The sequence below is a fragment of the Drosophila arizonae genome, chromosome 5 (assembly GCF_054131065.1).
Source record: "Drosophila arizonae isolate 15081-1271.41 chromosome 5, UAZ_ARI_1.0, whole genome shotgun sequence".
In the NCBI taxonomy this organism is placed as follows: Eukaryota; Metazoa; Arthropoda; class Insecta; order Diptera; family Drosophilidae; genus Drosophila; species Drosophila arizonae.
This window is the reverse complement of record NC_142925.1, coordinates 4476263-4496759: the sequence shown is the minus strand read 5'-3', so window position 1 is coordinate 4496759 and position 20497 is coordinate 4476263. Positions and strand designations below refer to the sequence as shown.

At 36.8% G+C, this 20497-nt stretch overlaps 3 protein-coding genes across 25 annotated transcripts in view; all 3 read left to right on the top strand.

Moving 5' to 3' along the window:
- Positions 1 to 20497, top strand: part of LOC108616649 (uncharacterized) — a 106773-nt gene that overhangs the window by 29103 nt on the left and 57173 nt on the right. The gene's annotated exons all lie outside the window — the stretch shown is intronic.
- On the top strand, positions 7278 to 7820 carry LOC108616653 (uncharacterized). Its single transcript, XM_018012028.2, has 2 exons — positions 7278 to 7432; positions 7499 to 7820. Exons 1-2 carry the CDS (start codon positions 7379 to 7381, stop codon positions 7697 to 7699), a joined length of 255 nt encoding a protein of 84 aa, XP_017867517.1. The 5' UTR covers positions 7278 to 7378; the 3' UTR covers positions 7700 to 7820.
- Positions 9872 to 20497, top strand: part of LOC108616654 (uncharacterized) — a 63599-nt gene continuing 52973 nt past the window's right edge. For 2 of the 6 annotated variants that reach the window (XM_089469846.1, XM_089469842.1), the window contains exons 1-3: positions 9872 to 10061; positions 10456 to 11056; positions 11477 to 11550. The gene's annotated coding sequence lies outside the window, so the exon portion shown is untranslated. The other 4 variants (XM_089469845.1, XM_089469843.1, XM_089469841.1 and 1 more) reach the window with 3 other exon arrangements.

Sequence of the window (20497 nt, the reverse complement as noted above, 5' to 3'; positions counted from 1 at the left end):
AAACTAGCAATATCAATAAAAATGATTGGAATAGGCAAACATAACTAACCAGTGTTGTTAAAGCTAGACAAAGGCATCACATAGAAATAGAAAGCCATACAAAAATAGCTGGAAATGGCTAAAAATATAGCTAAACATTTATTTATTTTAAGTACCCAAATAAAATTTGCTTTAGACAGACATAAATGGAATGGAAAATCGCAAAACGATTTCAGCTACTCAAGCGTCAGTTTTAGTGTTGATAAACGCTTGAAATGGTGTCACATTTCACAAGATAAACTCCATGCAATTTGACACTAAATCAACAGTAAAAGCAGAGCAGTGTTTCATAACAGTTTGGCTTATCGGTAAAAAGCGCTCTTGGCCAGTGTTGATCAATTTCGCTAGCGCCCCGACGAAACTTAATGAGAAAAAAGTTGATTAGAAAATGGAGTCAAAATGTGAGTGCAGCGGCTGCTGCTGCTGCTGATAAGTGAAAGAAACGCGTTATAGGTGTGGCACAATGTCAACAGGGCGTGGCCGTGCATAGAGAGCATGGGCGGACTGCGGCATAGAAGTCTGCAAGCCGCACTTAATCGGCAACCATGGTAGCCACAATGGGGTGCACCACAGCGTGACAATGCCTGGTTAAAACTAATTTGTGTGTTTGCCCCCCAGGGCTTGGCCCAGTCTTCAAGCACACACACACACACACACATACAGCTGCACGCACGAGCGCTCTTTAGGCAAAATGGCGCACGTTGGTGGTGCGGGTGGTGCTGGTGGTGCGGGTGGTGCATTGTGCTCTATGCTGCTGCTAAATGTAAAATGCAGTTATGCATTTCTTAAGTTGAATCAGCGGACAAAGCGACTGCCGGCACAAAGCAACGCGGCTGCTAAATGGGTATAGGTGTGTGTGTGTTCGAGTGTGTGTGTGTTCGAGTGTGTGTGTGTGTGTGTGTGGGTTACTCAAAAATGCAAAGAACCCAGCTGCGAAATGCTGAGAAGCTGATGACAACGCCAGCGCTTGACTTGAGCAAAGCCTGTGGCTGCTTCTGCTCCTGCTGCTGCTCCTGCTGCTGCTCCTGCTGGTGTGGGCGTGGCAAAGTTTTCACAGTGCACACACAATTTCCGTCCACCATATTTTCGTTGGGGCTGCTTGGCCCGCGGCTTGCGCGAGTTGTCAGTTTTTTTTTTTTTTTTAATTTTTCGTTCTCTTTCTTCTTCTTCGTCTTTTTACTGATGGTTGGGCAACGCGTCTGGCAGTTTCGCGTTTTGTTGTTGTTTCATTTACTTGAGCGCATAAAACAAATGCACATAGTTCCGGCTCGGCTATTATCCACTTGCAGCGGCACTTTGTGTGGCTTAACAATGTGCCCCGTGCTGCTTCAGATTCTGTGCTGTCTTTCGTCCTGTGCCTGGCTTAATCAACACGCTCGCTCGTCAAGCGGTGTCCTTTACTTCTATTCTGGCTGTTGTTGTTGTTGTTGTTGTTGCTTGGACCACAAAAAGCATTCCGATTGCCCGGCCAAAGCCGCAAGTATTTCAGGACCAAATTATTTTCATAGCTTTAGCTTAAAAGCTGAAATGCCGGCGCCATCCTGCCACTCTTTCATATTGTTATTGTTGTTGTTCCAGTTGTTGTTGTTGTTGTAGTAGCAAACGCATTGCCATTGCCATTGGCCCTTGGCGCTGGCAAAGAATTAAAAATATTTACTGTATTTGCAAGTGAGCGGGCTCAGCTGCAGGGAGTGGGCCGCCATGGTCGGGGTGCTAGTGGTGGCGGTAGGGGTGGGGGCGTGGCAGTAAACAATACTAGCAAAACGAGTCAGCTTGCCTTCGCCTCGCAATCTGCATGACTTGAGCGAAGTCGTGGCCAGAGCTGAAAGCCAAAGCCAAACATTGCAGGAGACACAACGCCACAAAGAGAATGTCCTAGCCTATGTGGGTGTGTGCGCCGCTGTGTGTATGCGTGTGTGTGCGAGTGTGTGTGTGTGTGTCACAGTGCCCAGCCGAAAATGCCCTGGGCTGCGGTTAGCAGCACCAACAGCCAAAGCATTCCAAACAAATATGAGCAGCATAATTTTTGTACACAAACAACAGCAAAAAGAAGAAGACAAATAGCATGTAGAAATATACAAAGTATATATATATATATATGTAGAAGTAAATAAAAAGTCATGCTGTATATAATTTTTGCAAGTTTATATCCTGTAGGCCAAGCGAGACGCAGCTTTTCGTCAGTTTTACTCTTAATTTGTTGCCAAAGCCAAACGAAAAACAAATATCGACAGCTCGACTGTGTGTGTGTGTGTGTGTGTGTGTATGTGGTTGGTGTGTGTGCTACCCAGCTGTTGGGATTACTTAGTTCTGTTTCTGGCTCTGGCATGGATTAAGTCCTTATGAACTTTTCATGATTAATGGGCTTTGAAAACTTGTCATTATTTGCCAGCCAGAACAAAACTCTTCTCTCTCTATGTGTGTATGTGTGTTTGTATGTATTCATCTACGTTTAGGCTCATATTCGTCATTAAAACTCGTCAGTTAGGCTGCTCTTCTATCGCCGCAGCTTAACCCCTTTTTTCGATTGTTCTTAGCTGTCATTTTAGTTATTTACATTTTATAATGAGACAAACATTAACTCATTTAAAATGCCTTTGAAATTGCTTCTCCTGCCTTTTTATGCGGTTTTCACGAGCTCCATTTATAATATCTGTCAGAGCGTGTATCTAATTTAGAGCGCTGCTTGATTAGCTCTCTTAATTAGGCACTGTAGTGTGCTCACGTTTCAGTTTCTCAATTAGTCCTATGTCTTCAATGACCTTTCTATGCGATTTTCATCAGGCTACGGAAAATTTTCTAATGAGAAGCTTGTGCATCATATGAATTTGATATACTTTAAGCTAGGATTTTAATATGCTGGGGTTCATTTAACTAGTTCATTCCTTCTCTCTCTGTCTATGTCTCTCCCCCTTCTTCAACTATCGCCTTTCTATGCAATTTTCATAGTTTTTTAAAGCTAAATTAAATTTTGTATTTAAAAGTTTCTCGTCATTTTTTCTGCATCTCTTTTTGCTCTAGCTTTAATTAAAATTCGTTTCACAGCTCGTTCATTATGTGAACTAGTTGGTTTTTAAAGTGTCTGAGGTAGCTTTGGGATGTCCATTTCTTTAAGTTCATCCCAGTTTGCGGTTTGCGTGCAGCATTCGCTCTTTATACATACATATACATATATATGTATATAAATGTAATCTTCCTTGGCGTTTGGTCCTTGAGGTTCTTGACTTTCGAGCTCATAGCGTTTGAATGCTCTGCAATTGGTTTTGGTTGCCTTTGCGGCTGACTTTTAATTGCGGCTGCTCTTTTGGCAAAGTGCCTGAGCGTAAAGCGCCCGGAAAAACGGGAAATGCCAAATCAAATTAGGCATATTTAAGCAGTGAATTTAGTGGGAAATGTTTGTCTCTACTCTCGAATGTCTATAATCAGTGCAGACAGTCGCAATGGACGGCCGTGGCTAATGAGTGCTTAGCCAGACCCAGAGGCGGTGCCAACAGGCTGTCAAACCATAATAAGATGAATGCGTGAAAAAAAAAAAATAAAACAAAGCACATTAGTTAGAGTTTTACTATTGGGTTGAATGGAATGCTTAATACTCAGGCTTAAATTTAAATACATAAAAAAAGGAGATTCTCTTGTGATTAGTCAAGGTCTAGAAACGAGAAATTTGTTTTAGATCTTATAATTTTTGGGCTGTTCTTGAAATAAGTTGACAACTTGCTGTTCTAGCTTTGAAGCTGAAGAATATACTTAATCTAATATAATGTTATAAAATATAATATATCAAAAATACATAATAATCTCAATCTGTAGAGAAAGTTAAGAGCGATTGAGATTCTACTAGAACTGTTGAAGATATAAGTATATTTAATATCTCTATATAAATCGATATGTATTATGTTTTTCCTTTATGGATCAATTTTTGTTCCCTATATCTAGAATTAGTGTTCGATTGTTAAGGAGCTAATGCATTATGAACTAGACGTAATAATTAGAGCTAGGCATGGCTGTGATTATTTCTCTGATTCTATTGATTTCACATGATATATATATATACATATATATAGGGCACTGAAGCATAGTCAGCTAATCTATAAATAGCCAACAGAAGTTTCTCCATAGAACCAATATACTCTCTTTGTGCACTATGTGAGCGAGCATAATAAACGTGCACAAATATTTGGTAATTATTTAGTTGCCTGGTTTTTCGATAGCGTGGCTAGAGCTCGGGCATTATATTAAGTGTGGTAAAATAAGTGTAAAACATAAAAAGTTTGAGCTCTGGTGTGAATGGAAATGACCAAAAATAAAAATAAAAAAAAGTTGGACTGGCTGCACGTTTCTGCGGGCATTCGCTGGCTCTCCCATTCCCCAAGTGAGTGTGTGAAGGGAGTGGGTAGGAGGAGGCAGAGGGACATTGGGGCGTGTCAAAAGACAAACGCCAGAGCAGCTGCGGGTCAGCTGTTGCTAGTAGCTGTTGTCTTTTTTAAATGCTCATTACCAAAATGGAATCGAGCGAGGAACAAAACCAAAATGAAAAGCGTAAAACGAATAAAGCAAGAAGCAGAAAAGTTTTGATAAAAATCCTATTATAAACATAAATAAATAGAGTGCCAGCAGAGCAGGCAAATGCCAGGCCCGCACACACACAGTACACACACACACATACAGGCGCACGCTTTTCGTTGACTGTGCAAACATTATGAGCTCTCTGACTTGTAGGTTGATAAAGGGAAGATCTGTCAGGTGGTGGGGCGAGCGGCGGGGGCGTGGCAAAGTCAAACAATGAGGCTGGCAAGCCGTAGTCCTTAAAAGGACAAACCGACCGAAACTTCATTAGTGCCTCTCATCTAGCATCTGAACGCAGCTCAGACTCAGACTCAGACTCAGACTCATACTATCATCTCCTCATCTCATTCAGAATGTACAGTGGCCCTACATGAGGACTGCGGGCCAGACAACAACTATTCACACACAAATACACTGAGCGAAAGCAGTCAAATTCTAAGCTGATTTTATATATTGCAATAATTAATATTTGTATGATACTGAGGCGATTTTTTGAGATGTCAGATTGCATTAATAAATAAGTCGAATTGAAGAATTCAATGTAAAATATTTATAATAATAAAATAAACTAAATAATAATTATAATATATGATAAACATAAATAATGATAAATTGAAATAAAATTTGTTTTATTTTTAAATATATGGCTATTTATTTTTACCATTATTATTATAAATAATATTATATTTTATTTTAATATTATCATTAGTAAAATTATATTCTCTTTTTATTTTAAATAATTTACGCTAAATTAAAAAAATAATGTACAATGTACTTCTTTTTATTGTATTTTATTTTATTTATCTATTTTTATTATTATTATTTTTTTGTACAGTTAAAATGTAAAAAAATTTATATAAATATTATAAATTAAAAAAGTGCTAAAAAATATGTTAAGTATAAATCTTGTCTTATTTCTACTAATTTATTTATTCAATATTTAAATATAGCTGTCAAGTTGATACTAAATTAATACTAAATCTATTTTATTATGTATCAGCTAGCTTGAATATCTGCTACAACTGCCCAATTAGTTTCTCGCAGTGCAGTAAACACGTGCTCCTTCGCTTTCTTCCACCTAGGAATTTCAAATGAGGTAGTTGTTTTTTAGTAGTTTTACGCTCAGCGGCTTTCAGCCGCTCCGTTGTTACCATTTCATTGGCTGGCATTGCCCTGCGGTTTATTATGCGAACGGTCGACTCTAGGCATATATTCAATATTCATATTTCTAAGCGAAAAAGGAAAATTTATTACCTTAAAAGAAAAAGCCCAACATACACACACACACACACACGCAAACAACACACATGATTGCCGCATTGAGTGGAAGGGATGCCTGTCTCAGTGTGCGTGTGTGTGTGTGCGCCTAGTTGTGGTCCATGTGGGCGTGGCACATGTCGCTGTCGCGCTACCTTTTGTTGCCAATCGCCAACTAGAAAATTGTTTGTTTTGGCTGCAAATAGAAAAAAAAGCGAACAAAATTTAATCTCAAATTGAAGGTACTTTGTGGCACTGTGGCGCCTAAGCGAAATTGCCACGGAACAGCCGCAGGCGACATTTGTGGCAAATGTCAGGTGGCAGCAAAGGCAGCCAGCCCCGCCCCCCCAAGTCAATGCAAGTGGACCGTAAATGTCGGAACGCGCCTTTAAGAAAGATGTCGTATATATCGTATATATAAATTCGTAGAGTTGCAGCACAATTTTAGAACTAATATTTGTATTTCCACAATTTATGACTCATAAATTGCGCATTTTGTGTGCGTGTGTGTGTGCGTGTGTGTATGCGTTCATGTGTGTGAGTGTGTCTGACTTGTTTTTTACTTCCCCTATGGGTTGGTAGCACAAATTTATGAGCTTGTCGCTCTAAAAATTATGCTAAAAAATTATTTACTGTTAGAAAAAATAACAAGTTTTGCATTTGTACTTTGTTTTCTTCTTTCCATACAAAAATTCTTGACAAATATAAAAAAAAAAAAATTTAAAAATAATTTGCTAGCAAATGAATTATAAATAAAATACAATAAATAGAATAAAAAGTAATAATAATAAAAAAATTCTTTTTTGTTGCCAAAAAAAAAAAGAAAAAAAATATATATTTGCAAACTATTTTATTTTATTTCTGTTTGGCTTTATCATAATTTGAGCATAAGTATATATATACTGTAATAATTGAAATATTTTAATAATAAGACATTTATTTTATTTAAAGTAAGAAAAATTAATAAAAATATTAAAATCATATTAAATTAATAATAACATTTCTGTATATTTCTAAGACTACCCTCGCAAAATTCTAAAACAATTCTCTAAGTAGATTTTCAGATTTGTACAAATAATTAGTTTATTCGCAAAGGGCAATTATTTTTATAAACTATATCTCAATGATTTGTCACAAAAAAACAAAGTAAATTATTTTTCGCTTTTGAATGGTTTACTCTCAAATTGTTTTCATAGTTCTTTCATATGTAATTTTTATCTGCTATTCAGGCTTTGACTTTGAAAGATTATTATTAAATGTTGCATTTGGAAATAATTATTGCAATTTCACGTTTGTCCAAGAATTAATTGGTTTGTGCCCTGGCACACAGATTATGCACTTTGTGCAGCTGACGTGCTATTTGGTAATTAAAAGTAAAATTTCAAATCAATTAGTATGAACAAAATGTGCTCACGCTGATTGTTCTCTGGAGATAATTCAGCTGCTCGAAGCTACGGTATAAAAAGGCAATGCAAATGCAGTGAGAAATCAGTTACAAAATCAAATCAAAACAAAAATGAAGCAGTTCGCATTATTCGCTGTTTTCTTTCTGATGCTGGCGGTTGCTTTGGTGAGTGGGCGGCTAGAAAATTGAAATTATGTGCTCTATAAAATTTGTTTTGCTTCCGCTTTATAGGCTGCGATGCCGCAAATGCCGCAGATGCCACAAATGCCGTCTAAGCATTTTGGCCAGATTATGAACTCTGGCTTTCTTAAACAAAATGCCGGACAGCATGGCCAACAGGGCCCGGGACAGGAACACGGACACGGACAGGGACATGGACATGGTCCACCACCGCAAGAAGGCCAGAATGGCGGTGACCAAGATAAGAACTGAGTGTTAATTGGTTTTTAAACGGCTGTAAATGGATTACTGAAATGACGTCTCGATTGAATAGTTGTAGTTGCTTGGGTGCTCAAGAGTTTAAATAAAAGTTATTGCATGTGTATAAATGTTATTAAGGTTCTTTAGCTCTCTTTCAATCTAAGCTATATTAACAGCAGTTTTTATGAAAGTTGAATTAGATTTAACATATGTCACCAAGGAAACTGTCCCTGAGTTCAGTTTTCAATGTGTAACCTAACCTTTGACAACTCTTCCAATCATATGGCCTAACAGTGCTATGTTATGTTAAGCCAACATTTATTACTGCTTTATTCTGTTAAACAGTGCTATGTTATGATAAGCCATTCATTACTGCCTACTTCTGTTAAGCTGCTTGACATTGATGTTAAAGTTATGATTAAAGGAATAGAGAGCTTGAGCACAGTCACTAACAGTCAGTGAATACCTTTGTTAAAATTTTTACATAACATTCCCATATTTTTGTTAAGTTTTCTACCTGTCTCTGTAACTTAACAGCACTGAACTTAACATGCAATTGAACTTCAATAAGTATAAGAATTTTCCATAAAGTTTTTAGCTAAGATTCTGTTAACAGTTCGGTAAACTTTTTAAACAGAAAGTTAAGGAAACTGATATAACATTTGAGTGGCAACAGAAATAAAATAATCAATGCAGCAAAATGTTTCAATAAGCAACAATTTAAAAGGTGGTCCAAACTTTAAATATTTACAAAGGTGTCGGAGAGAGCGAGGGTGAGCGTGAGAAAGAAAATAAAAAAGTTTTAACCTGAGAACAAGTTTTTTATGTGCTCGAACCGCGGCTTAAAAGTAACCAAAAAAAACTTTGAGTTAAATACCAATCTGCATATGCAGCATGTACATACTCATATAGCTAATATACTCTACAGACATACACACACATCTATACATATACATATATACGTATACATATACATATATAAATCTGTATTTATATCTTGTTCTTCGTGTGGCAGACAAGCGAACTCGGACTTTTTCCAGTTGGCAAACTTTATTAATAAAATGCACAAAGTGAACGAATTATGAGCATCAAATACATAAATATAGTCAAACTCTCTCGCTCTTACAATGCCGTAGGCTCATTCTTTTGCCAAACTAGACTTTATAACTGTTTCAGTTGGGGGGCGTGGCGTGTGGGCACAAATTCTAGCTGCAGTTCTGTGCCTTATTTCATTTAACAAATTGCCGAGTGCTTATTACCAAAAACAGGATAAAAAAAAAAGTACAAAGTATTTTTCCTTTTGCCTGTGAGCGCTTTATAATTGCATTTACCGTGTCTCAAGTCTGGCTGACACGCCTCCCGCCCTCGGTGTGTGTGTGTGCATTACTCTAACTTCCGAGCTTATGCAGCTAGGGCAGGCGCTCATGTGTGAATGCACCTGAGAGCAGCTATATCCAAAAAGTTTCAACTAACACAGAGACACCACACACACGCACGTACACACCTATGTGTGTCTCTCTTCGATAACCAAATGCTTGATGAAAAACTTACGGCAGCAAAGGTAAAAAAAAAAGAAAGAATATCGAAGAAATTTTCTGAATAATGATTCCTTCAGCCATATCCAATAACCATATCGAGGCAGCTCGACGTATCATCAACATACACATGTATGCATAATTTCCGTTATGCGTGCGGTGTGGTTGCGGGCGGGCTGCAGGGCGGCGGGCGTGGCCAGTCACATTAGCAGCGAGCGTATAAACAAATGCAAGCTGGCAGCGCATTGAGTGAAAGCTCTGCTCAGACATTTTCACTCCAAGCGTGCAACACGTGACGCCACGCATTGAGCGTATAGCTGTGGCTTGTGTCGAGGCAACACCCAAGGATGCTGCGCCAGAGTCCAACATGTTGCTTGCCACAGCGAGGCGAACGAGTGAAAAGCCGAACACGAGCGAAAAAGCCAAACAAAAAAGAACGAAAAAAAAAAAAAAAAAAAAGGAAATGAAGCCGAAACCCGAGCTAAACGAGCTTATACGAGGTGGCGCCTCCGCACGAGCACGACGAACTGATAAAGCCAACGGTTGCTGCCACGGCCTCTGCTGCTGCTGCTGCTCGCTGCTGCTGCTGCTGCTGCTGCTGCCACAGCGTTTGGCTAAGCGTGGCAGCAGGCTCGCGCTTCGGTCAGTTGAACATTTTCCATGCTGTGATCAAGTTGTCTTTTCCTCTGAGCGCCGAGCGCTGTGAACGCCTTGGACGAGGAGCAAAATAATAAATACGCATTCGAAGGAAACTCAAGCCAAAAATCTCACGTTGCCCCAAAAGCAAATAAACAAACCAAAAATTTAATGGCCGAGCATCAAGTGCAGTGCGTTTGAATGTATGTGTGGAAATATATGTGTGTGTGTTTGTGTGTGTATGAGTGTGTGAGTCTAATTGCATGTGTGTGAAGCGTGCTTAATGGCTTGAGAAATTTGGTAGGCGTGGCAAATGCAGCTGCAACAGAGACCAAAAGACGCCAACAGCTAGGCAGGAAGCGAGCAATAAGCCACGCCAAATGGAAACTGTGTGTTAGTGGGTTTGTGAGTGGGTGAGTGTGAGAGAATGTGTGTGTGTGGCAATTGTTAAGGCAACTTTGGCTAACTGCAACAATCGAGTTGCTAAATTGTTGCTAATTGCTGAGGGGTTTGCTCTGAGTGCCTGTCCAACAGTTTCATATACACATATATAATATAACTATTCTATATGTGTATGTATAAAAATTACATTTACAGCTCAACGGCAAACAATTTGTGAAACGACGGACTGACTTACATGCATTTTATTAGTACATAATATCAAAACCAAAAACAAAAACAAAAAACCAAAATCAATTCAATTGAACTTAAAATAAAAATGAAGTAACAAAAACACCAAAAATCAAACATTTTTGTAACTTAATTACAACATAAAAAATCAAGCAAACAAACACACGCAAAATAAAGAGAAGCAGAAAATCAAATAAATTCAACGGTTTCGACTGAACTGGGAAAAATACAACAAACAGCAACAAAAACAACAAGCAAACAAACCAAATTCAAAAATAAACAAATAACGCAACAAAAAAATTGAATTGTGAAATGAAGTGCCGAAAAAACAGCCGTTCAATTCGTAATAAAATATCAACAGCGGCTCGAATGTAACAGCAACAGCAACTTGAATGGGCAGCATATCAAAAGGCGTCATCGACATCACACTGTTATCGAAATCGATAGCAAAATAATTAACAAAAAAAAAGAAACAAAAAGCGAAACGAAACAAAACGTGAATTGAGTTTGGCAGGCGCAGCCAATGAAATCAACGAAGACGCACAAATCAAGCATGGAACCTAAAATTGTAATGTACAACAGTAAATATATATATACATATATATGCTATATATACACACACACGCACAGTCGTACACTCGCACACACACACTCTTAACACACTCAAGAAAATTTGCACCAAGTCATGCGTCACGTCACTTTTCTACAAAAATTTTTTGTTTTGTTTTTTTGTTGTTTCTTCTTTTACATTTCTTGACTTAAATATTGCACAATATAAATAGCATTTCATGCTCATTGTTACACACACACACACAGCAGATACACATACACAATTCCTATGCAAAATCATTTTTCACTTATATATATATACGTTTTTTATTTGATTTCTTTTTTTTTTGCAAGTTAAAAGCTTTTTGGTCCATTGCCATTTTTAGACGCAATTTCAACTTTCATTTAACAATGAATTTTCTCCTTTGCACACACATAGCAATGCAATTTGTACATTTTGTATTCTATTTGAATTCGAATTTAACCAATATTCTCCACTCTCTACAACAATAAGTAAGTAAAGAAAAAATAAAATAAAAAGAGCTAACTTATATTCTTTTATACTATCTATCATCTAGCCATTAGCATTATTTGTGTTTCGCCAAACTGTTGCAAATTGACTCGAATTTTATTTGCCTTCAATTATGCGCGTTTCATATCTCTGACTTTGATTCCTGTGGCAAATTATGCAAATATCTATTATATCAATATATGCAAAATATATTTATAACTGTAAGCTGTATGCTTACAATACTGTTGATCTTATCTGTGCAAATAAACAGTTATATGCATAGACAAACATATTTATATGCAATTATAACAGTGTGCAAATATGTGGGGAATGCATTATGGGGAATGCATTAACCGTTGTAATTAATAAACCGTTGTAAAAGATATAGAGATAGCAGAGAGCAGAATGTTAGTAACAGCTGCAGCTGTTATCTTTGACAGACATCACGATTGACTGATAGTGTCTGTGTCTTTTAACAGGCATTAGACATAACAGAATTTTCTTAACAGCAGTCTATTTATAGCACTCCTCGGCATTATGGGCTGTAAATTTGTTGAAGATTGATTTGTCGTATCTGTGTAAAGGATTTATATATATATAAATTATGATATTCTCCCTCATCATTATAGGCTGAATATTTTTACTATATTAAGTTGCTAAGCCAATTGGAAATTATGCAAATGTAGAGTTAGATATAAAGTGTTTAACTGTTGGTAATTCTCTCAGTCTGTGGCGATTCTATTTCTCTCACTCTCTCCACCTATCTCCCTCTTTCTCTCTCTCTCTCTAACAGCTGCGTATATAGCAGCACCAATTCTTTAACAGCTGTTGCTATATTAACATAGTGCGCACATTTCATTTCTCATTTCAGCTATTCAAATGAGAGAATTTCGCTATTAAATGTCAATTTCGTTTAAATTTGCTAATTATCCCAACTCACTCTAACTTTTAGTCACAAATCGTTGGCATTTAGCCCATTGTATGCCGATTGTAAGCTAAGCGCTAAATATATTTACTGTCGATTTGCAGACTTGAAAAGCAAATAACGCGCATTTCACACATTTCGAATTGTTTGGCATTCGTTCAATAATGGCAGCGGGGGGCGTGGCTGTGGGGCAGCGGATAAAACCTTCAATTGAAATACTTGACAATTAATTATGCATAGCTTACGAGCCAAATATAGCGAATATTTGCAAATAGGCGAATAGGTAAAAAATGGAGATAAAAGGCATATAACAGAAATGTAAACTGAATCCATAAACATATTTAAAAATTCATTATGTCTGCATACCAACATGATTTATGCCCATTATATAAATGTACAATGACAAATATTTGTGATATTTCAGCTGTGCAAATTGGTTAATGATGTGCGATTCAATTAACAAATGTTTATTCACAGTAAATTGCAAATATTGTTGAAAGTAAATGCAAATTTACAGAAATACAAGCCATGCAATGTGTAAAGTAAAGTGTGAGAGGGGCCGACTTATGTGAATGTATATATAATATGTATATAGTATAATAAATAGTCTTGGGCTTAAAAGCCGTTTGAGCTGTCTTTATGCAAATTCATTTACTAAATGCAAGCAGAAAGATTTTGCTGCTAGATATAATTGATAGAAATGTCAAAGTATATTTTGAATAGGAAAATTCATAAATCAGCCTTATTGAAGCAGTGTTGCAAGTGTAGGCAGCGGGAGGCACTGAGTGGAACAGCTGCTCAGAAAATTCAATAAATTATAATTTGCTGGATAAGTTTTTATTTTAGTTCTTAGAAATTCATATAAATTTGGGTCAAAGCATCAATGAAATAAATTGTCATTCAAACTTGTTCAAGCTTGACATGACAAAATTGATAATTGAAGGAATATACATAGTCTAAAATAAACAATATGTGTGCTCTATGCTAAACTGCGAAGATTCAGATAATAATCTCTATGTTAAACTGCTTTTTTTAACTAAGTACCTTATCACTGTTATTGGCCTTAACATAGTTCTTATTGCGAATGTTAAGTTTAGTAACAGTTTAGTAACCTATGTTAAATTCACTTAACATTCCCATCCATCAAGTAAGCTGGCCTTCGTTTGCCTATATCTTCTTTAAATTGTGAATTGATGAGTGATAAAGAAATTTGAATTCTATACAAGAAAAAAAAGAAAACAAGTAAGAAAGCTCCAGTCGAGACTGCTCGACTAGGAGATACCCTGAACCCTCCAAGCTGATATTCTATTCATTCTGTACTTCTTTTATGCACACATACATACACATGCATCCACACGCACGCATAAGCCTGCGCTCTGCTAACTGCGCAGTAAGCAGCGACTGCGCTTGGGCTGCAGTGTAGGTAATATTATGAGAATTTATTTGTTGAATAACTTCTTTTGTAGACATACGATCTTAATGAAACTTTTAGAGCGTAATCATATGGTAAATATGTGTGCACATTCCAAAGCCCAAGTCTCTAGTACTTGAAATGCGTTTTTTACAAATTGGGGGAGAAGGGGGCGTGGTATCCAAAATCTGTAAATTACAAAATCTTTGTATCGATTACCTTTATATACAACGCAAATTTGAAGACTCCATCTCCAAAAATGTTCAAATTAGGCTAAAAAAACAAAATCAATTTTTCGATTATTCTCGATAAAAAAGTTATCGGACGAATTATCGAAAAAATAAAGCAAACTCGTACTGCGTATGGTACTCACGAGTATGCATGCCAAATTTCAGCTCTCTAGCTCTTATAACTTCTGAGATCGACGCACTCATACGGACGGACGGACGGACGGACGGACGGACGGACGGACGGACGGACGGACGGACGGACGGACGGACGGACGGACGGACGGACGGACAGACGGACAGGGCTATATCGACTCAGCTCGTCGCCCTGATCAAGAATATATATACTTTGTGGGGTCTGCCACGCCTCCTTCTGCCCGTTACATACTTTTTCACAAAACCATTATACCCTGATTTCCCATTTTCAATGGGTTCAGGGTATAAAAATTAAATCCGCTTTATATCGAATTGTTTGTGATTTTGTGCTGTTGAAAAAATGTTATAATGCTGAATGAATTTCCATTTCTATCAAACATTGAATAGTCAAATGTGAAAAGATTTTACATTGTCCATTGTCGGAGATTTCAATGCTTTAAGCTTATTTCCAGCTAGATTGGAATATCTAACACAGAAATAGTTTTTAAAGCAGCTGGCTGGCACGTTGGGTTCTCTTTTTTTGCTATGCATTTAACATTCGCATAGATAAGTAGATGTGTGTGCGGCATAATAATTTATATGTGCTTATATGCATATATCATGGCAGACAATAGAAAATAGCTTTCCCCTGAAAGTCGTATAACCGAAAAGGGTCTGGACTTTCTAGTTGGCAGCTCTCTGAGCACAGCTCAGCTGTTGCCAGTTCGTTGAGCAAATTTACATTTAAAATAGATTGAACCAGATATATACATACATATTGTATGACTACTCACATATATAAATATATATGTATAAATATGTCTTCAGCATAAATCAGTGGCTGTTGCCAATTAAGGAAACGATTTGCTGCAAAACGGGAGAAAACAACGCAATTTGGATGTTTGCCAAGTGGCTGCAATTATGCTAAGATTGTGCAGACATTCAAGCTGAAGCTCCCTTAACTGAGTCAACAGTCAATCACAGTGGCTGCGGGAAGGAATATAACGTATAGTCAGCCAACAAACGATTTATTTATTATGTTTCTGTTGACTTTGAAGTGTGTTTCAAGTCAACTGTTTATGCTAGGAATTTTCTCTGCGAAGTCCGTTTGTAAGTTTAGTTTTTACAGTCAAGAATTTAAGTCTGAATATTTTCCTAAAAATTCTTTGTTTTCAATTATTTTTTTAAAGGTTGCGCTTTGTGCTCCAGAAAATATTACAGGTCGTAAATATTTTCATGTACAAAATATGCGCTAGATTTGTTGTTGAAGTTAAATTTCAAATATCTTCCGCCACGCCATATTTTATATATATATTGCTTATATTTTCAAATCGAACTCTAATATACTTAAATGTTGTTTCAGCAACTGCTGTATTTTATAGTTTATTTAAGAGCAAAAACCCAAGTGGCGAACGTTTCCATTGATATTTCACTTGCAGACTTGTCAAGAAACTCTAGACTCAGTTGAAGTATATGGATGGGGGTATATTGGTTCTGTATTAATCTATGTTAGTGACAGTTGAAAATGTTTGCAAGTTTAAAAATAAAGTTGAAATGTATTTTAATAGCTATAAAAGTCAAGTAAATGTAGCCAGAGCCTCCTGTGTCGAGCTGTAAATCTATCTCTAAGTGTAAACTTTCAAAAGGCCAAAGCTTGAAATCGTACATAAACTTTACATGGAAAGCTACATATATAGACCATTAAATACATATATCAGAAGCAGTCCAGATGTTTCTTTTCTAATAATCAACAATCTTTATATCAGAGTTAATATATTAAATAATTAACAAATAACTACTTAAGCTTAAAAGTTTCTAGAGTCAGATCTAGTCCTTGTAAATATACTCAAGCAAAGGCTTCCGGGTATCTGTTATTTGGCTATACCTCTGCAGCTACTTCTAGATTGTTCAGCGCATATTCCAGGATATCTTAAAGGCGCACACTCTCAGCCCAGGCATCGCTCATTGTTTTCGTTGCAAACTTGTGCAGCCAATTCAACTTTGAGCTGCACTTGATTTATCGTTTCAATCGCTGCGCTTAAGTTGTGGTCATTTCCACTCCTGCTCAGCTCAAGTGGCTGGCAGCTATAAAATTTCCAGTTGATTAAGACCGCAAATTGAATAGCTCTGTTAATTAGTCAGCTTAAGGCGCTCGTTCTATGCCATGCTAAGCATATATAATGTTAAGTGTTATTGTAATTTTGCGCAATATTTATTTATGATAATTTATGCATTGAAATTATTTCGAAATTAATTAATGTAATTTCTATTTGAAAAAAAGCAGCAACAAATGTAAATGTAAAGAGGAAATAACATCTAAGGCCGCCCCAAATGCCCATTAACTCTGCACGCCATACATTTTTAATTAGAAAAGTTTCAGTCACGGCCCCGCCCCCAGCCGTCGCAGTCTGAAAGTTGGGCGGGCGCGCGTCACATACATATAAAAATGAATGTTTACATGCAGATACACACACACACGCACACACACGCACACACAGATTTAGGCATGTAGATATAAAATTAATCGTAGCATATTTTTATGCGTAGGTAATTCGGGCAAGTGAGACGAAGTAATTTATTTAATTTCCAACTTGATGGCAACAAGTTAAATAAACCAAAATATTAAAAAAAAAAACATGTAAATAAAAAAGTGAAATATATGTATGTATATATATATATTTATATCTATTAAAATTTTCAACGTATTGCCCCCAAAAATTAAACGAAGCGTAGCAACGCTTCAAGGCAGCAGCCGGGCAACAGCAGCCACGGCATCATCATCAGCGCCCTTGCCACTTAGCTGGTTGGCGTGCGGCCATTACTCATACGCCCTGTCGTCCAGTTTAGTTTCTCTGTGATAGCACAATGGTTGATATATGTGTTTTGTTAAGCATAAAAATGGGTTTCTGTTACATTTATAAAGCGATTCTATTTGTATGACTTAAGTGTATAGCTCGTAGAATATCATTTGCTATAAACCTAAATAAACCCAAGAACATTTCTGTTGGCAGGCAATTTATTTACTGTTTATGTATTATATATATTTTATTTTAAAACTCAGCAGCTTTAATTTTATTTATACTTGTTAACAATTTGTACTTTTAAGTGTTGTAGATCTTTTTCTAATATATTATTTTAACATACATTTCTTTGAATTTATATTCATTAACATGCTTAAAAGATTTATTTGTAATTTGTTATGTATTTTTTATTATTGTAATATAAGTATATATGTTTTTGTTTATTTATTTATTTTTTATATATAAATTAATATGACATTTTAAGTCAATATTAATTCATTTTGCAGCTCATTTCAATTTACATGTCATGTTAAGACTCATATACCTTAACATAACAGCTTAACAGCTGCAACTATGCTAACCGCTAACATTTTAAGCTCACGCTCTTAACAGTGACTATGTTAACGGCGCAGTATAATTGTTAGACTTAATGCAGCAGTTGATGTTTGCATTTCTCCTTTTGTGCTTGTGCCATACTTCTCTTTTGTTCCACATTTTCAATTTGCTGGATTTATGAAACTTTTGTGCCCCATTTTTTGTTTCTTTTTCATTCATTTATGCGTGTATTTTGCCCACGGTAAACTGCTGACCAAAAGCACACACAGTGCAGCTGTAGATATGGAAAAGTGCCGTTAGCGTTGAAGTTGGCGCTGACGCTGACGTTGACGCTAACGTCGCTGGTAATGCTACTGTTGCCACTACTGCTGCTACCGTTATCTCTTGCTCTCTGTGCTAAACGCTATGCTAGCGTCATTTGTTGTTGCTGTTTTTACTGTTACTGTTACTGTTGCTGCTGTTGTTGTTGTTGTTGTTTTTATTGCTGTTGATGGAATTATTATGTGCTCAGCGAACCGCAATGAAAAAATCTGTTGCTTCTATTCCTGTTGCTCCTGTTTTCTGCGGTTTACATTTTTTGTTCAATTTTTTAGCACACACACACACACACACAGACACACATGCACACTCCTAGTTTTGTGCACGTGTGTGTGTGTGTGTTTATTGTGAATATTTTCAGCTTTTATCTTTGGTCGCAGCATTTGCAACATTTTCTGCTGACTGTAAATGCTCAAATATTTGCTTGTGTAATGGGGCGTGGTCAACCAATATTAATCAACAGCTATTTATTTTTTGCACCTGTGTCGAGACGGCCTAAGCCCAAGCTCAAACGTAAATCAACTAAAACAAATGACAAAAGCAGCCTGCTATGTGACTACATAATTCATTGTAAGCCAAATGCCGTGGAAAAAAGCTGCTTGTTATGCCATTATATAATCCATTGTTATCCAGAGCAAATGACTGTTCGACGGACTTCAGCAGAAATTCAATGCATATATACAAATGTTTGCAATTTAATAATAAAATTCCAGCATACACACACACCCACACCCACTCCCACATACACACACATACAGATGGGATATATACACACACAGAAATACAGGCTGTCAACGGCTAGAGTTGGACTTTGTTTGACATTGCATGTTTCTCTTTCTACTGTTTGATGCCGTTCGCTTCGAGTGACTAAAATCTGAACAGAGAGTTGGTTACTAAAAATTCCGCAACACGTAAAATTCCACAAAACTGACGCAGGGCAAATTCCGGCCGCATGCCATAAACGAAGATATGGGTAGCTCACCTGCTGCCATCGTCCACGCGACCATCATCCATAAGCATAAGCCAAAGCCAGAGCCAAGTCAAACCCAGCCGAACCCAGGCCAACCCAACCGAGCCGAACCAAGCCAGCTGGAGCCGCAGGCTAATGGCTAAAGCGCACATAGCTTTTACCTGTTTGCTGTCTTATTTGTAGTCCTTGTTATTGTCCTTGTTGTTGTTGTTGCTGTTGTTGCTGTTGCTACTCTTGTTGCATACTTTTAGCTTACAAATTCCGCTGCGCTGCCTCTGAGAGCAACGCATGCATGAGCACGTTTGCCTATTTTACGGGCAGACCCCATGAATTTCAATTTTTTGCAACTGCCACCCAAACCAAACCAAACAAAAAAAAAAAAAAAAAAAAAAACAAAAAATTTGTTGCAGCGTGCGCCATAAGCAGAATAAACGAGACAGTAACTAGCTTCCCACATAACTATGGTAAATGACAAGCGATAAGACCAACTAATAAATACCCTGTACTCTGTACAGCCATGGAAAACTCGCCTGAGGCAGTTGCTTTTATCTTTTCCTATAATCAAAGGAAATTTATAGTGTGAGGAAGAACTAGTAAAAACCTGGTAGAAATATGCAATGATTGGGGAAAACTCCCGAGATGAAAGAGAAAGAGAGAGCAATACCAGAAAGTATGTAAGAAGTATGTAAGAGAGACCAAAATAAACCCCACATAGAGACTGACTTTTGCTTGTGTTTCTAGTACCTTAGAAAAGTAATTTCCAAGTTAATACCCTGTAAAAACACTAAATGGCAAATAAAGACAGTTACTATTGTGAATTATGCCACTTAAACTTCTAGTTTTATTAACAATAGCTTCCCAACAACAACTACAAAAAACTCTGTCAAATATCTTTCACATAAATTTACTTAATTAAGAGACCTGCATGCCCCCTCCTCACAGCTACAGGGTATCTTAAGCACAAAACTGTGTTTTGGCATAAATTGTATGCAATTCGAGCAAATTAGTGCTTAATTTGACTGAACCCAACTAAAACGTGGCTGGCAATTAGGTCTTAGCCTTGTTAGTTAAAGGTAATAAATGTATATAGCCGTTCTTTGCTTCCTTTGCTGGCAGTAAAAATGAGTTTATAGAAGCCATTTAAGTGTGGCTCAATTGCAATTGTTGGGATGCTTAACTAATGCGTATTTCATGTTCATGGAAATTTACTAATTTTACAAAATTAATATTCAATTCGTGCATGGCAAATGAAAGAGGTTAAGGGATATAATTGTATTGTAAAATGGGAATTGATTTAGGTTTTGTAAGCTATGTACAATAAATGAATGAATTATATTTATGTAAAGCTCAAAATTGAATCGATTGTTGAATATAAATAAATGTGAAATGAATCATAAAAGGGTATTCGCATTCGAGAAGGCAATATTAAGGACTTCGACTGAAGTCATTTAAGCATGTTCGGCTTCAAAGTTTTAGTTAATTCAATTAAATTCTCATGATTTATTGATTGAATTGTAGCAAAAGTTAATATTGCGGAGAAAACAATTACTGAGCTGCGGCTCGCAGCGAGCTGGAGGAGAATTTTCAAAAGACAAACAATGGCAGAG